This window comes from Mycetomoellerius zeteki, unplaced genomic scaffold (assembly GCF_001594055.1).
Source record: "Mycetomoellerius zeteki isolate Tzet28-1 unplaced genomic scaffold, Tzet1.0 scaffold135, whole genome shotgun sequence".
NCBI lineage: Eukaryota > Metazoa > Arthropoda > Insecta > Hymenoptera > Formicidae > Mycetomoellerius > Mycetomoellerius zeteki.
In genome coordinates this window covers 4,572,863-4,592,726 of record NW_017256287.1, presented here as the reverse complement: position 1 = coordinate 4,592,726, position 19,864 = coordinate 4,572,863, and the positions used below count along the sequence as shown (strand labels likewise).

At 30.6% G+C, this 19,864-nt stretch overlaps 1 protein-coding gene across 1 annotated transcript; it reads left to right on the top strand.

The window, feature by feature from the left end:
• Positions 1-2,229: 2,229 nt before the first annotated feature.
• On the top strand, positions 2,230-14,608 carry Nedd4 (E3 ubiquitin-protein ligase Nedd4). Its single transcript, XM_018462222.1, is given in 18 exon segments — positions 2,230-2,306; positions 3,038-3,256; positions 5,578-5,775; positions 6,003-6,163; positions 6,525-6,678; positions 6,830-6,945; positions 7,033-7,159; positions 8,127-8,276; positions 9,028-9,078; positions 9,167-9,399; positions 9,401-9,438; positions 9,535-9,593; positions 9,700-9,765; positions 9,842-10,071; positions 10,186-10,339; positions 10,342-10,982; positions 11,187-11,355; positions 12,722-14,608. Coding segments are annotated over 16 exon segments (2,634 nt in total). The 5' UTR covers positions 2,230-2,306; positions 3,038-3,103; the 3' UTR covers positions 11,290-11,355; positions 12,722-14,608.
• The last annotated feature ends 5,256 nt before the right edge of the window (positions 14,609-19,864 follow it).

Genomic DNA, 19,864 nt, shown 5'->3' with positions numbered 1-19,864 from the left:
GCAAAAAATATTATGTATACTGAAGTTTGTTAATAAGATATGTGATGGTAAATTGATAAGGGATTGATAAGAGAGGTCTGCAACATATGGTACAAGACAGATTGACGGTAGAAACCAAGTAAAAACCTACGTTTGAAAAATCGATGTACTATCAATATATAACCGTTATGTTATGTTCGCAAGCTCTGCCAGAATGCAGTCAATACCGATTTATACACTGAAAAAAAATATAGTCAATTTTAACAAATATTTAGTTCAATACTGCCAAATATTTAGTTCAATTTCAATACTGCCAACTAAATATTTATTAAATATAAAGATATATTTATTTGATACAAGAAACATTAATTTGATTTAACAATCATTCCTTTTACTGAACAAATATTTATTTACTGTAAGTAAACGTTTAGTTGGCAGTATTGAACTAATAAATATTTATTAAAATTGACTATATTTTTTTCAGTGTGATAATAATTTTTATTTACAGTTTTTGTTTACGAAAAACACTGTTTATAAATATATGATTTAAAAAGACTTTTCGACCAAATTTCGATTAATTTGTCAAATAACATTTATAACACTCTAGGTCTTATTAAAGTGGATAGAATTATTAATCTCTTCTCTCTCTTTAATTATATTGTTTGACAGATGAAAAAGATGATTATTATAAGAATGAATTACGCATTGGAAATTTTATTGCAAACAACTTAATTTATACCGGTTAAATTAATCGTTAATCACAAACACAATTAATTAATCGGAGTTTATATTCCAATATACTATATAGCATAGATATCCAGGGGATATTCTGAAGAACATTTTGAAAATGTCCCAAGTACTGAGAACGTTCGCAGGAACATCTGTGGGATAAAGTGTGCTGTATGGGTTATTAGATAGCAACAAATGCGATTGTTAATGACTGTATAAAATAATTTAAGTACCGTGATATTAAAAAAGAGATAAAATATAAATATAGCCGAAGTTGCATACTTCGTGTCATTAACTTCCGAGTTCTTGCTGATAATTCTGCGAATGAAAATAAAAGTCAATTATAAACCGTAATCACACTACGGATTGCCGGTTATCGGTTCTATTTTAGTCAATCTCATGCAGGGAATATGGACTAATGCAACGATGATTGGCTAAAATGTAGAATCGTTAACTAGCAATCGTAACCAGCAGCCTGGTAGTATGATTACAGCTTAAGCTTGATAAGAAATGATGGAAGAGGGAAGAAGAAAGTATGAGTGCTTTCCATTTGAAAAATAATCGACATAGTATTGTTCTATCTTTGTTACTCATGGAATACTAAGAAAGATAGAATAACGTTTGTGTCAATTTGTATCACTAAATGGAAAGCATCCTCTATGAATATCGAAAGTTCATATGACACAAGCGAAATATAGAAGTATGCTTTCTATGGCCGGTATTCGTAATCGATTTTTATATTTGAGATTGTTTTGAGTACAATCTTAAAATGTCATACCCAGACAACATGCATGTCTAAAAACGAGACATAAGACGTCTTAAAGTTTTTTAAAAAACGTTTTAAGATGTCTAAAAAAACATCTTTAAATCAAACGTCTTATGACACGATTTTGCACTTTTTGTTGTGTGGAAAACCTATCAGAGAGCTATATTAGCATCTTAAGACATTACTTCGGATGCTAAAATGTCTTAAAATAATAACGGACAATGAATACCGTCCTACATAAAAGATTTGAACGTATTGTAAGGCACATTTAATGTGATAGTTTTAGATTTAGAAAGCTTATTGCTTAAATAAGCTAAAACTTGAGACAAGTAGAAATGCTAATGATTATCTATCCACCTTTACATACACAAACACGACACATACGCGAAATGACGAAATTGTCGTACAATAGGCAGCTGGATATCGTGGCATGTTATCTCGATGATTAACAATACTGCCTTATCTAAAATTTTAACATTTGCCTCGCGTTAGTGATCAAGTGTCTGAATACGAACGAATGTTCACGCTCGTTTTTCTTTCCGCAAAGATCGTGGCAAGTGCACACAGATCAGTGCTGCAATGTGACTTACGAATGAACCGACTGTTAAATCGAATAGGAAATTCAACTGCATACAAACGTCAGATATTTTAATTCTGTCGAAATTTTGTTTTCATCGAAGAATATATAGCTATTTTCCCATTTCTATAATTCCACATAAATATATATTTTCTTCATATATATGATAAACATATAACAAGACTTATATATAAAATAATAAAGATTGTCATCGTTCCAACTACATAGATTTCGTGTGTCTGTTTGAATAATTATGTAGGTATTTATATTTGGAAATTTATTACATAACACGTGAAAAATTCGTAGTTGATTTGAATAATTAAAGTTTCTCGTAAAGAATTTTGTACCATCTGAAATTTTTACGTGTACAGTGGCGCGTTTATGGCGTAAGATTATGAAAACGCAATTTCCTTGAGAAACTCAAAAACAATTATTAGCTAAAGATTTAATAGTGTGAATCAATGTAGTATAGAACAAATGTCTTATACGTGTAAAAGAAAAGCAAATTATAATGTACATTTCTACGAAACTTAAAACGTGATAATGAAAATGCACTTTTTGAAGGAGTCTTGACGTATGCACAAATTATGCACATTTATAAATCTTCTTAACGTAGTTGAAAGTTTAAAGTTTAAAATAATCTAACAGCATTTTTAACCGTAGTGGGTTTGAATCGATCCAGAGATCGATTAACCCGAAAGTACTATTACGTCATCCAATCAGAAGAATCAAAGATAAAACATGTAATGTCAATAATCGCTCTCGGAGCGATCGAACTCGCTGTGGTTGCAAACGCTATAAAATACGTGCTAAATGAGAAAACTGTAAAGCTGGAAACACAATGGGCACAGGCGACAGGGAATAATGAGCCGTCCCCCATCAGAGCTTTGGGATATAATATCGAACTTATACCCCAGAGCTCTGACTCGAGACGGCTCGTTTATTCTTCGTTGCCTGTGCCTATTGTCTATATCTGTTGTTTCCAGCTTTGTGCACAGAGTCGATGAGTTCGAGATTAGTGACGCTGGAAGGACATAAAGAAAAAACGAAAAATGCCGGGCACTCTGACGTATCCAATCTACGTTGGTGTTGATTCACACCCACCTAGAAGACGCGCCCATACATGGACCGCACAACATTGTTCTGCATCACGTGTGGCAGAAATCAATTCGCAATTTGATCGAGTGTCCCTGTCGGAATCTGTGGTGAGATACTGAGACATACCTACTACGTACGGCGGTTGGGAGAAAGAGAAAGAGAAAGAGAACGAGAGAGAGAGAGAGAGAGAGAGAGAGACCCAGATAGCACAAAATATTTATAAGATTTAATTGAATATTTACAAAATATTTATCAAAATATTTTATAAATATTTTTGTGTTCTTATACATATTGATTGCACTGATCGCGAAGATTTATCATAAATATTATGATAAACGTTATGAAAATATTTAATAAACGTTATAATCTCGTAGAGGGGTGCGAATATAGTCAACGTTGGTATTCCTGACTCCTGTGGTCAACTTCTTCCCGCTGCGAACAAAGCAAGAAAATAAAAATGGGAATTTTTTTGAAAGTCTTAAAACTTTCTTACGAATGCATGCAGCAATGCAACTACAAATATACTTTTAAAATTTCACGCTACATAATAATCATAACTTTTAAGATTTTAAGATCATTTTAAATTTAGATATCTATGTGAAATAATAATTATTCATTTTAAAATTTATTATAGATTTCACATTATAAGAATACATTTAAAAAAATCTTTTTTACTTAAAATTTTTTCTTAAAGTTTTCAGCGTTTTAATTCTTTATTATTATGAAAACGTGCAGTAAATTTCTTTAAATAAAATTAATCTTTCTTAGTCAGGTATAAAACTGCAACGAGTTTGTGAGTATTTAAATGTTGTCGAATTTACGAAATCATAAAAATGTTATGTAAATTAGTTGTAAAACTATTTCATCGTGATTTTCATTGATCATGATATATCTTTAAGATTAAATCATGATAATTCAAGGATAAGAATAAATTTTTGCAATTTTCAAAGTACTAGATTGATAGTTATTTTTAAAATAATATTTCATGTTAATATATTTTTAATTTTTAATTCAAATAAGAGTATATAAGTACAATATTATTTTGTATTCAAAATTTATTCATATAAGCTGCATATATATTAATATTAAATTAACATTAGACTTTAATTTAATATATAAACAAAATGTATTTACATATATGTAAAAAATTTATTTATTTAGATATACATAAAAAAAATTTGCATTTTGTGCATATCTTGTTTATAAATTTTCTTGTAAAACTTTCAGATTTTTTACACTGCTTTTCTTGGCAAATAAATAATATTTCTATCATGGAAGGGAGATTGTATGGTGGGGATTTAAAATAAATTAAGAAAAATTTTGGTCAGATTCTTCATATTTATATCGCAAGACGTAAATATGAAGTGCGAGCGTGATCGGTCCGTGTTTTGAATATTTAAAAGACAGCTGGCCATCTTTGAACCCGGAAGCGAGGATGTCACATCCGTCTAGATCGTGCAATAGTCGCAGAGGGGGGTTAGGACAAAATAGGTTTCTTGATGGCACACAAGAAACTGTGAGGCCCGTTAAATAGCAAGAGAGAGCGGTCGGCGATTAGGTACCAATTGAGCAAACGTAACGTTAATGGCAGAGGAACATGTTTACGGTTACAATCCGACGGTCGGAGTCGATGCTGATTCCGTACGTAACTCCACTTTGACAGTTTGACAAGTACAGGTTGGGTTTCGGAGCGACTGATAAAGGCGCAACCAACGAACGAGTGTTACTTTCGGGCACGGCTGTTTATTATCATGGCCTTTTTTTCCCTTCCACGAAGCGGTTTCGTCGATATACGTGGTGCATTCCGACCAGCAGCGTGTATCGCGATGACAATGACGGAATCGTAATCCTACCAGAAAAATATCAGTTCGCGATGTTAATCGTAAATTACACTTGCAACGTAGCAGTATTTTAACGACGTCGCTCGCACGTGTTTTCCAAATGGCGCATTAATTATCGATGCTATATTTTACTATTCATTATTGTTGTAATGAAGCATTTTCGAAATAATTTTGATGTAATTACTAGCGATATGTCTTGTGCAACATAGTGCAATATTCAAGAAAGGCTTGTCTGCCATTATGATAATAATCAATCGGGGTGATATCGTTTGATAATTTTTCTGTAGTGTATCTGTATATGGAACTTGTATTTTTATAATTTAGTGCTTAAAATATGGTTGTGCAAATATTTTGTGGAAAAACATTATAGATTTCAATTACATTTCAGTATTTGTTGTGTTTTTAATGGTATTATAAATTATATGTTTATATATATTTATATATTTATATATATATAATTGTATCCACATACATAATGATATAAACATATATATTTATATTGATCAATATCAACTTGAACATACTTGTCAATAATGGAGCATAATTTTGATGTTTGATCATTATTACCAGATGATTTATTTATTTAGAGAGACGAAACGAGCAAGTTGAGGTTAAAAGTAATCGCTGGGCATCACTTAGCTAAGAAAGATATTTTTGGTGCAAGCGATCCCTATGTACGCGTGGACTTGAACACAATAAATGGCGATCAGACAGTGGATTCTGCACTTACAAGAACTAAGAAGAAGACATTGAATCCTGTCTGGGAAGAAGAGTTTATATTTAGGGTAAGTGGAATAAGGAGAAAAAGAATTTATGAAAAACAGTACTTTTTCCTAGATTTTTGGTGTTAGTGTAATATATATTACTAGGTCTGTTCTTTTTGGCTGAACTTTTGCAACAGTTCATCTTTCTTCTTCTTTTTTCCTCCTGAAGAGAATAGGAAGAAAGATGAACTGGTGCAAAAGTTCAGCTAAAAAGAACAGGCCTATTAACATGAACTACCTTTTGGCAGGTTAAACCAGTAGAACATAAATTGGTCTTACAAGTTTTTGATGAAAATAGATTGACAAGGGATGATTTTCTTGGTATGATTGAGTTAACATTGATGAATTTACCAAAGGAACAAGAAGGTCGCTCTATTCCTGCTAGGAATTATGTACTTCGTCCACGTAGGTAAGTATTTTTGGACGATTTCGCTTCATGCTACATATTTTTCAACTTAATTTTATATATTACACACCTTGATCTAATTTACATTATTTATATCTAGTTGCGATACATAAGTTTGGTATGTTATAACTTTCAATCAATTAGCACATGGGATGAATTATCAATTATAATTTTAGTCGCTTTAATTTCAATTTGCGGTAATATGTATATAATTTGAATTTGACTATATAATTAAAAAAAATATTCAATTGTATATACACTTTACATTAATATTGTTTTATTGAAATTTGTTTGTGCTTTGTACTTTTTTATTTGCAAATGCAAAATGAATAACTTATGAGGATATGGCTAGTAATCATTCCAGTCAGCGGTCACGAGTTAAGGGAACATTGGAATTGTATCATGCATACATTTCCGACTCATCTAGTATTGAAAATGACAACGGAGACGTATCTGATTCAGGCGGATGGGAGTTAGTACAGCCAGAGAATAACAGTCCAGTAGAGCAAAGTGCAGATGTATGTACATATAATCCATTGTTATAATAACTTTTCTGTATTAAAATATACATTTTTTACAACAAATGTGCAATATTTTTCGTATTTATAATAAGAATAAAGTAGTTCTATACAATTCTACAAAGTTTTAAATTTTAAAATACTTTTGCAGATTACGATAGTCAATAGGCCATTACCACCGGGATGGGAAGAAAGACAGGACGCAAATGGCCGGACATACTATGTTAATCATATAGCGCGTTTCACACAATGGGAACGACCAGAACCGTATGTGATACAGTTTATTAGATAAATAAATTTTATTCAAATACCTATAGTATCTATATTTAAAAATGTTATCTTATTGTAACATAGAGATACAACAGCGGCGAGTGGACTTGTTGAACAACGTAATTTGGATACAGCAGCTACTGAATTTCAACGGCGATTTCATATTAGTGCCGATGATGAAGGTAGACATAGGAACTCTGTAGTAAATCAGGTAAGTTCAATAGTGTTTCTAATTAAAATCTTTTTGCTACTTTTGCGTAAATTCAACATACATATCTTACATAAACAACATATCTTATATAAAAATTATACTACAAGTTTTATATTTACTACATATTAATTTTTTAAACATATTTAGGAAAAGGTTACGTTATTAATGTTAAATCCACTTTATAATCATGTTTTATTTTGAATAATTAAAATTAAGTCATTGCTTAATATTATCGACATTATATACTGTATCTATTTGTTTTAGAAAAATTTTTTATTTGTTTTTTATCTTTATGTAGTAAAGAGATTTCCTTCTAATTATATTTTTAAATAATTATATCTTTCTGCATTTTTAAAAATCGAAGTTGCGTAATAATATTCTCTGCTTTCAAATCTCCATGCTGGCAGATATTATGTTTCCTTTTTATTTATTTATATTCCACGTAAGATACATGTGTTCGTACACACACACGCACAAAAATCTTAATATGTGATGAAATCATTATTTATAAATATATTGATTCAGTGCGCATTTGTATAAAAATACAGGCACATTGTTAATTGCATATTATGTTAAATTTTATGAAATTATTTTATTATATGTTTCTTTATAATGTTCGCAAGAATTTTCCTGACATTTATTTATGGATTTGAATGTATGCAACATATTATGCATAAATATATTTGTTATTGCATATTTTTCTCCATATAAGAATGTGTTTAGTAAATAACGTAGTAAAAAATAGGAATATATTTTGAATTAGTAGAGGTAATATTAACAATTTAGTTAAACATTAATAATATTCATTTATCGAGAAGCACAAATAGCTTATTCTTAATATGTTCTTAAATGGTTAAACAACATTTTTAATCGTGTACACATTTAAAATTTCGACATTAGTACATCTATTCATACAATTCGTATGATTAGCATGCAGTATGTAGAAATTTGTGCATGTGTGTGTAAGGATGGTGAAGTTCTACGCGAGGACGATGAAGATTCGGAAGCAAGAGATTGTGAGGGTGGGGATCATAGGGGAGGGGGTATTGGGGATACTTCTTCAGACTCCGGACGTTCTGTCGATCAACGTGGCTACCTTAGCGAATCTGAAGAACAGGTATTAATATACATAAAGTTGTTATATTCACTTTTAGTTGAATGTAACGCTTAATACGTATATATTTATATTTGTGTGCTTGCTGTAAAGTGAATAATAGCATATGTAAGTTTTATTTCATGCATCAATCCCATTTAACGTATTCAATTTTGATAAAGCTAAGTCATATAAATTACATAAAGATACATATATTCTAGTTTCTTTATACCTGTTACAACTGTTATGGTTATATTTGTTAAAAACATATGTTAGTGAATAGGATGTGCAAAAGCATATATAGAAATGTTTATATATCTATTTAAATATTCATATATATAAAATAGCTTAATTATAGCATCAGGTAGAACTTACAAACTTAGATTTTCTCTTTCTTTTGTAATATGATATTTATTGGCATATTATTAAAAAAAAAATTTAATTTATTTTTTGTATTACTGCTTTATAATTTGATTAGTATAGCATGCTTTGTTTAGAACTTTATTTTGAAAATTTCTTTATATGTTTTTAAAATTTGGCATGTATTTTTTTCTTGTTATTTATTATATATTTATTATAAATTACATAAATAAATAAATAACATAAATACATATTTTCAAGTAATGAAATTCTGTATTTCAAAATATATTCTCTTGAAATTATAATATGTGCACTAGCTTATTGTATTAATAAATACACATCATTCTCATTTTATATCCATATATTGTTTTTTATTGGATTATAATATACAAATGTTTTTATATTACATTTACAGACTGATGATAACATCGACAGTCCAGCTGGTTCGAGACGTTCATCAGAGCAGGTACGTTTAATTATTTATTTTATTATATTATTTATATTATCTAATATTTTATATAATAATATTTTTTCTTTTATCTCAAAAATTTTAGATTGACAGCCCCAAACCTACTCTTCCTGTGTCTAATGATGAAGGATTGCCTCCTGGTTGGGGTATGCAAGTAGCACCTAATGGTAGAATATTTTTTATTGATCATAATGAGAGGGCAACAACCTGGATTGATCCCAGAACGGGAAGACCAAGCTCTATACCTAATAATATTGCACCATCAACGACATCGAGAAGTGATTTAGATCAATTAGGACCGCTTCCAGAAGGATGGGATAGTGCATACAGATGGACGAATCTTCTTTATAGATCATAGTATGTGTATTATTTTCTATAATTTCAAGTTTCACAAACTCAAATTATAATAATATTACATCTGGATATAATGTTTATTTATCTTTTTTGTTATAGATACACGAACAACGCAATGGGAAGATCCGCGTATGTCTAATCCTCAAATTGCTGGCCCGGTATGATTACAAATATTTTTATGTAGAGAAATAATATATATATATTTTCTAGCTATAAATATGTATATATAAATTTAGCATATTGTGAATTGTTATTCTTTTTCAGGCTGTACCATATTCAAGAGATTACAAGCGTAAATATGAATATTTGAAATCACAATTGAGAAAGCCTGTAAGTAGATATGTTCATTATTCATTAAATCACTTTTGACATACATATTATATTATATCTGTATATCTTATTGCAGAATAATGTTCCTAATAAGTTTGAGATAAAAGTTGGACGAAATAATATTTTGGAAGATTCATATCGTATTATAAGCTCTGTTAACAGAGTTGATATTCTAAAAACGAAATTATGGGTAGAATTTGAAGGAGAGGTAGGCTTAGATTATGGTGGCCTTGCAAGAGAATGGTTCTTCTTATTGTCTAAGGAAATGTTTAATCCATACTATGGACTCTTTGAGTATTCTGCAACGTGAGTATAAAAACTATTTTAGTGTGTATATAATGTATGATCTCTCTCTCTCTCTCTCTCTCTCTCTCTCTCTCTCTCTCTCAGAACAAAAATGGTATGATTTTTTATTTTTAGTGATAATTATACACTGCAAATTAATCCTTGTTCTGGTGTATGTAATGAGTGGATGGTAAGTCTTAATATGTAGTAAAACTATAATTATAATAGCAATATACATGATATACGTAATATACATAATAAGATAATTATATTAAAAAATTTTATTTTTTAGCTTTCTTTATTCGACCATTTTATAAAATGATGTTGGGTAAACCAATTGATCTGAAGGATATGGAGAGTGTTGATTCTGAATATTACAACTCGCTTTTATGGATTAAAGAGAATGATCCTAGTGAATTAGAACTCACTTTCAGTCTTGACGAAGAGAGCTTTGGTCATACATCCCAAAGAGACTTAAAGCCAGATGGTGCTAATATTCCTTTGACCGATGAAAATAAGGACGAATATATAAGTTTAGTTATACAATGGCGGTTTGTATCTCGCGTGCAGGAACAAATGAATGCCTTTTTGGAAGGTTTCAACGCTCTTATACCTCCAACATTGGTAAAAATATTTGATGAACATGAACTGGAATTGTTAATGTGTGGTATACAGCATATTGATGTGAAAGACTGGAAACAAAATACTTTATATAAAGGAGACTATCATGCAAACCATATTGTTGTGCAATGGTTTTGGAGAGTCGTTTTGTCATTCAGTAATGAAATGCGTTCTAGATTATTACAGTTTGTAACTGGTACATCACGTGTTCCAATGAATGGATTTAAAGAACTTTATGGAAGCAATGGGCCGCAATTATTTACAATTGAGAGGTGGGGTACACCAGAAAATTATCCAAGAGCTCATACTTGGTGAGTTTTTATTTTATGAAGGTATTGCATTTGCTAAAATTTTTTTAATTTACTTCAAACTATGTATACATTTTGTCTATTTTATATATTACATTCTTTAAAAACAAATAAAATATGGTTATTTACCAGTTTCGTTTATTATTATCGATGAAATAATTTCTTTCATATAAATTTGTTATACAATAACATAAATTATTGTTCCAGTTTTAATCGTATTGACCTTCCTCCGTATAAAAGTTATCAACAACTCAGGGATAAGCTAGTTAAAGCAATTGAAGGTTCTCAAGGCTTTGCTGGAGTCGACTAGCACGAAATACCTTTGTTCATGATGATATCTGTAATATAATGTATATATTACATATACCTTATAGAGGTACACAGAAAAATATATATTATCTTAATACGATTATCTTAATACGATATTTAAAAATTTCTGCACTTTAATGATTTTGTTGTCTCAATTATGAGCAACATAGCATTAAAATATATTAAAAATAATATGTTCAAAGGTTAAATTGCTTAGTTTTTCTAAATAACTTTCGATAAGTCTTTCAGCATATACTACGCTTTTGAAAATACTTATTATAATGAAAAATATTTACACAATCTGAAGTAGACTGTTAAAACTTGCAGTCAACATATTAACTAATCCAATTTTAAAGACATGTTATATTCTTACTATTGCAATTATGGGATTTTCTGGGAGAAGTGATTTGGCTGCTATAACAATGTGATATTATGATATTGATTTATTAATTGATTCTCTTTTCTTTGTTAATAATATTAGAATGTTATGAAATATAATTTGTGCAATGGCTGTATATGATAAAATTATGACAAATTGTTTCAAAATGACATAATCATGTTATCTCCTGCGACTTAAAAATTCTCTATACATAGATATGCTATCTTTTTTCTACTTTTAAATCACAAGATATTATATAACGCTATTTTGTTGTTAATAAATTCAATTCTTGAAATTTACATTTATATAAAAGTTTTAGCAAAAAGAATTACTTAACTTTCTTTTTAATTAAAAAATTTATTCTAAAAACTTTATATTGTTTACTCGAAATAATTAACTGTTTTATAAAAAGTACATTGTTTTCTAATCAATCAAACTTTTTTGATATTGTAAATATGGATTATATACATCATAATTTTAATTATATTTTTATGGCACACCAAACTATGCTTCTCTTTTTCAATTTTAACATGTAAATTTTTACACTGCACTGCTTAATATGTGTAAAGCTGTTTATATCTTTTGTTGAAGGGCACATATAAAACGCTTGTCATATATATTTTACATGCACACGCACACACGCGCGCGCGCCATGTTTTTCTTTATATACGTTGTTTCTTTTACAATCTTTTATGATTATGAAATAATAAAAGATAACATTATACCTATAAATCGTATTGTTCAAGAATGTATACTCTTATAATGTACAGAAGAATATAAACAGTTTTATAAACAGTTATTATGTTGTTAGAAGAAAAGGCAAGAAATGATAAAACCAAAGCTAATACTGTAACGATTTTATTTCAAAATTTTTAATTTGTTTTGCGTTAAATAGTATGAAATGAAATTATGTAGAATAAGTTATTAGATGACAATTCATATTTTATATCATATTAATATATAAAGTAAGATATGCAAAATTTTATAAATCTACTAATAAACTTATTTATAAAAAGATATATTGAATTAACAAATTGAATTAATTTGGTTGCAGGTGATATCATTAATAATACCTTGCTTGTTCTTCTGAGTTGATAATGACTTGAGGATATACGTTGCATTTAGGAAGTATAATTGTATACAGTAAATGAAGTGACAAGTTGATTGTTTTTCGGAAATCTAAATTGTTGTGTATATTTTGTCAATATTTAGTTGCAACAAAACTCAATAGTCTCGCATAGTCTCGAAAATAATTTAAATATTGCTCCTTGTTAATAATCGAAAATGACGAAATTAATATCAGATATGAATGCCTATCTTGTATTATAACATTTATTCACAGAATTAACATACATTCTGAAGGATACGGAGTTAATGTAACATTCCATCCTGTTTGTACAGTTTATTTTATTGTAAACAGGTACGTCCCGTTAGATAATAAATAATATTGTCATGACAGAAATTTTGTGGCCTTAAATTCTGGTTATGAAATTTCTTATTTTAATAAGTCTCTCGTTCGTAAAATCTAGATTTGTATAATAATAAAGTGCTCTAATTATTCGTTGATAAACGAATATCATTTGGTATTCCTTCATCTTCATATTAGATTTGCAGAGCGATATATATATATATAATCTTATATTTAATATGTTAGTATTTCCTAGTTTGGGAGATGACAAGTTGTATCCAGTGTAATCTAATATGTTACGAAGTGCGTTTAAGACTCTAAGCTCATTAATGGAGCAATGAACAACCAGCGCGCAATCTAATCTTCATAAATTAAAGTTAAGATCGGATAAAGAGAAAGATTGTCATTATGCATGTATAATGCAATGTTCTCTGAGTCTGTCTTTCAAAACTGGTAACTTTAAATTAATTCTTAAAATTTATTCTTTCTTTATAATATGATTAACAAGATATATCAACAAGATTGGCTCACTTAATTATTTTTTTCAAAATATGACAAACACGCATATGTGCGTTCGTTTAATGTATAATACATATATCATATGAATTTCATGATTTGCAAATAGTATGGTGAAATAGTAAGTACTACATGTAATTAACGTTAGATGGACTTAAAGAATATTGTCATAATGTAATGCAGACGATGCGAGAGACACGTAAATTTTTGTAATCAAGTTTGAATATGTTCTATTGTAGCTTCTTGTATTATATTCTTATATAAAAAAAATCATAAATACGAAAAAGCAGTATATGAACAATAAGATATCTAATGAATTTAATAATCGCGTTTGGTATCCTATGTATCGCATAAACATTTTTACAGACACATACAGAATGTTAAAATTGTATTTATTTGTAAATCGACGATATCAAAAAGAAGATTTAAATGTAGGTATTATCAGATAGATATTCTATTTGAAAATAACCACATTTATGCTTGATCTATATAAATATCCCGTAAAACTTAATGCCTTACGATAATTATATCACGCATTAGAATATATCTACTTAATGTTTGCTTTATTATTTACTGATATACGTTGACTTTATTATCGCGTCAGGTAGCTATTGTTTGACAGTATACACTTTAAGTGTCTTTATCTATATGTCTATACTTTCACTACCAATGCCTTATTTAATTTAGGACGGAAGGAGACTTAATTGTTTTAAGCTAGCTCAATGTGGTATACAACACGTTTTATTTACATATACTTACGTGCACGAACTGAAAGAAATGCGTGACTTAATTACGTTGTATTCATGTAAATATAAAAGAATACGTTGTAATATATTATATCAAAAAAAAAATGAACGCTTCTATATCGCAGTTGCAACAAGGAGTACATAAAAGATATGCTTACCGTGCTATGTCTTTGCGTTATGATTATTAATTATTAACGAAATACGGTGGAGTTTTCATTCACGAAAAAAATTTTAAGTATTAATATTATATTTAATGAAATTAATATTACAAGGCGAATTATGTTCTTATATAATATATATTGTGGAAAACCATACTATATATGCAAATAAATTATATTAAAAAGTTGCACATCATGTAATTCTTAATATCCACATAAATGATACAGTAGAGATGCTTTTAGATTTTTTGTATAGATTGTCATTTATTTTTACGTTATTGAATGTGTCTCAAAGCATCAAAAAATGTGTTGACAGAAAAAAATCGAAGTATTATTTTTATCTTATGAATTGTTTGATCATTAAATCTAACGAGATAAGATCAATAGGTTATTTTTTACAAAGTTTATATGTAATTAATAAAATTACAATTTGCGGATATTTTTTTGAGATGATAGATTAGATTTATGAAATATTTTATCGGCTATGATATACTTTTATTATAATAAAAATATATCTCAGTATAGAAGAGATTTTATAATAATGTTTTCTATTCCTTAATTTTATATTCTTCAAAAGAAATTTAGATTCTATATATCGAAGCAACGAACCGTTAAATTCATTAATTAGCGCAGAGGGTCCATTATGTATTTTGAAACGAGGTAAAAATTACAAAGTGAGCAAATCCACTAAGTGTTAACAAATGAAGTGATAAATATTTTACTGGATTTGTTCACTTTTGTAATTTTCATCTCGCTCCATGATATCTCCGGGCTATTTCAGATTTCTGAGTGCCATCCAGGTATCATTTTATCTTTAACCGAATGTTAAACAAAGCTAAAACGATACAAAGGGAGCACTCGAGTGGGAATCTGGACGCGCCTCCGATTTTAAATGAGTCGGCATTCCGATGATTCCCGTCATCGTTCCCGATCAGCGTTCGAATTTCCCGCCCGACGTCGCGCCATCGAGTACGCCCACGCGCCGCGAGATGGCCCTAGTCGCGGGCACATCCGCAGAATCAAAAAAGACAGTTGGGAAGTGTAACATCACACATCGATTTGGCGGCTCGCGTCGAGCCCGAAAAAACTTTCCTCTTCCGCGTTCCTTGGGCTCCAGCCGTGTGCGGTCGCGACGAAACCGCGCAGCCCCGCGTCTAACGTTGACGCGCGTGTACGCGTGTGGTGCGGTGAATATAAGTGACTCCGGACGACGTGAGTACAAGCGCGAGTATTGCGCCGATGGAAACGTGACTGTCCCCTCGGTTGTACGCGGTGGTTCCTGTCACGGGCAGCGACAGTGGTAGCGGGTAGCAGCTCTCTCGTTCAACCCCCGTCTTCTGAGAGCCACGTCGTCGACACCGAGGGAGGGAAACTCGGCGTTCCGATAACGACCGCGGTGGAGGTCACTGCATTGCGGTGAGTACGTCGAACCCTGTATACACTTTGGCTTTCCGTACGACGCTTTTGTACGACACGGCACGCCTCGTCAACGACGGAATCTCGCTCCGCGAGACCCTTTTCGCCACCCTCGCGCCGCACGAGCAAACCCCGTCGACCGGCCGTCGAGGGTTCATTACCCCCTCGACAACGAGTACACACACGGCGCGGCGTCGCGCTCGGTCGCCCGCGCCGTGGTGAGCTTTCCGCCCCGCCGTGTCTATTGAAGATCCCTTGGCGATTTCGCGGAAGGATCCTCGCGAAATTTTTGAATGCCCCGCGATGAGAAATTAGCTGGGGAGGAGTTGGTCGTTTAAAGCGACGTTCGCGAGCACGGATTTAAATGCTGCGTACCGGTCATCAACGGGATACTTCTGTCGCTTCTGACATTCGCCGCAATCTCTCTCATGATCGATTGACGTTTTGAGTTTCGGAGCTTCGTCAGGGTAATGATAGAAGCACGTTAAAGATCCTCTCGAGGATTGTTTATTACAATACATGTTATAGACACATACCTTGGAGCAGCATAAATAATTCTTGTGCTGCAGCCATGATGTTTATACACTTGCGATATTAGTACAGGTGCGTGGAAGCTAAGTAGAATATTGTACAAAGTTAGAGGAATTAGTTGTTTATAAATATTTATTTTAATTATTTTAATTAAGTTGTAATTTAATACACACGTATGTAATTTTACACGCAGAAAAATACTATTCTGTTGCTGAGGAAAGTGATTAATCAATTTACCTTTTTCCTTTTAACTAACGATCATCTTTAAAAAAGAATAATTTTTTAATAATAGTCTTTAAAATATACTTATTACAATTATTAGAGAAATTCATGATACGGTATTCAAAACAAGAATTTATTTTCTTTTGAAGAATATTATAAAATTGATTGAGAGAAGAAGCGATTTTATATAATAAGCAAATCGAATTTGTTTTAATTTAATAATTTTGATTGAAATGTTAAACTTATTAGGATTAAGAATATATTTTGAATATGAGCTTATGAGATTTACGGATATATACTTTTTAAATACTTAAAACAGGTTATTAATGTTTGCGTAGTATTTATGTATTTTTCTGTGTATATATATTATGCATATATTTTTATAATAAATAAGTAAATTAGAAAAAAATTAATTAGTTAAGTAAACATATCCATATCCATGTAGTGACATATATTTATATATTTATTTATTTGAGTAATTAGTTATTTAAAAATTTACCCGCCTGGCGCATTAAAGTGCTTCTCGTATTTCGTTAATAACCCGCATTAAAATTTACTCAAAAATATTATTCCCATATAAACTCAATGCAAAATGCTCCATCGCGTATAATTTAATCATCTACGAATATTTTTCATGCAAATTAAAACATTGCTGTTAAAATGGAAATATATAATATGTCGAGTGTTTTATTTTATTAACAGCAATTAATATCTTTTGCGCCATTCGTGGGTGATATATAATCATTTAGGATTTAGGATGTCAAATGACATTCTGTATCGTGTTGAAAGGAATTAAAATTATTTTACACAATGTATCTAAAACTATAATTGTGTTAAGCTATTAATATATCATTGTTACTTTTGAAATGTTTATTATCTTAATCCATTGTATTACGTCGTATATATGAACGTTATTATTATTTATTTAAGCAATCTAAATATGAAAATACGTACGAATTCCGTGCAAAAGTAATTTTAAGCTTTGATAGATTAATAGTTAACATAATTAGTCGCTTCCATGTTTTATGTTAAAGTTACATCCGACATTTGTCGCATGGCGTTTCTTCATTTGACGTTTCTTGTCAACGTTTCATCATCGCAATATTACATCCGACAGGAATTTTTTAACCATCACCGTTGTATCACACGTCGCGTGTTGGCGTATTTATATTGCGTCAATGCTACTGTGTGACACAATAGTATCGTTTAGCAATAAGCACAGATAAAACTCTCTTGCGGTATTGATGTATATTATGTAACTAACAGAGTCATCTAATCAATCCATACTTCTCTCTCTCTTCTTGCAAAGAAATAATCTTAAAACAAGGGAACTGGATCTAGCATTAGATCGAGTACGCCGCAGTAGTAGCGGTTTTATTTGATATCGACTCGTCGCCGGTTGGCGTGTATCTGTTTTTGTTTAACTCATGTGGTCACTTTGCAGTATCTCTCAGCAATACGTCGATATTCCTCTATATTTTCCGTTGATATCTTTTTTCCCTCCATCGAAGCAAAACTGTGCGCGCGTTCGATATATAATAAATATCAAGATGAGTGAAGTGACGTAGAAAGCCAGCAATCGCCATCGAGCGTTAATTAACACTCGATTAATAGCATCCTTTTGCGTTTGCGAGCGACGTGTGTCGCTTTGTCTCGAGCTATTTATTAAAGCGCATCAGTTTACATTGTCTTCCCGTATCCCGCGCGCGGTAGCTTAGGAGTGTCAAATGGGCTTTTCACATTAATTAAGAGATCTAATAATAATCAACCGTTCTTTGGCTGTTGGAGTACTCGAGCTCACTTGCCTCGTCAAAGGAGAATTGGCGTAGTTAGCCGAAAACTGAGATCAAATATGTATTTAAAGCATAAATATGTATTCAATAACTCCACACTGAACAAATGCTAAATTTTAATAGATATTTGCTTGAATAGTTCTAAGTAAATATTTACTAAATGTACATATATTTTACAAGAATTATTAATTTGGTTTAACTACTATTTTTTTATTGAGTATAAATATTTATTTACTGTGTTTACATAGTACTATTCAAAGAGATATGTATTAAGATTTAATAAATTTTTTTTCAATGCAGTGTGTTACAATTTTTCTGATATAAAGTTAAAAGTACAGTTTTATTTTATAGCTTATTTTATTCACGTGAAAGATTTTTGTCACATTATCTCAATTAAACTACATCAATTTAAAAAAACCGTAATTTTTTTTTAATTTTTCAATTATTGATTCTTCTCTAAAGTTTTCTACAATTGCGTAAGCGTAGTTGTAAAAAGTTGTAGTTGTAAAAATTGATCACAGTTGAATCCTCATATTTGACTGTGATTAATCAATTTTTACAATTACAACTACTTACAAGTACTCGTAGGTATGCAATTGTAGAATTAGGCGAAAATTTATTAATGCTTAATTCACTCCAAGAGTGACAAGAAACGATCATCAAGTTTTTTGCACCATTTACCTGCCAAATTGCGTCGTGCTGTACATATATGAGGGTAGACACAACTGGTGTGTTGCGTTAATTATCGCGCGATCGTAATTAGTCGTGTTTTTTCAATCGATTGGGTGCACTCGAGTGAATGTCCAGAGCGATGCAGTATCCAACAAGAAGATGGCGTCGATGAATCGGCTGGTGAGTTTAAATTCTCCCTCTTTACATCCGCGGGATTAATTGTTCATTTATTTTGCTCACGATGACTGCATTAGGGAGCACGCTATGCTATCAGGTGCGTAGGTCTAATGAATGATAGAGTGTATATAACACTGATAGTGTACTTCTGGAACGCAGCCGACGCGATGACTCGATATCACGTTACAGTGATGATAGCGTTTTATACCTACATAGTTGGACAATTTGTGTTAAATTTAACACATTTTACGTGTCTCAAACGGTCCACTCAAATTTTTGTATTAATTCAACACAACATGAACATATCAGGAATAAATATTACGTTAATAAAAAATTAACACAGAAAATGTAGATAACCATGACATAATTTGTAAGAAATAATATTTTTCTGTTAAAATTAGCATTTATAATATTTAAATTAACATGTTTTAATAAATTTAATATTTGTAATATGTTAAATTAACACATTTTATTCATTTTACTTAGACTTTATGTTGTAAAAAAACATCATTTCTATATTATTCGCTCACTTACTCATAAATTGTGTTATTTTAATAT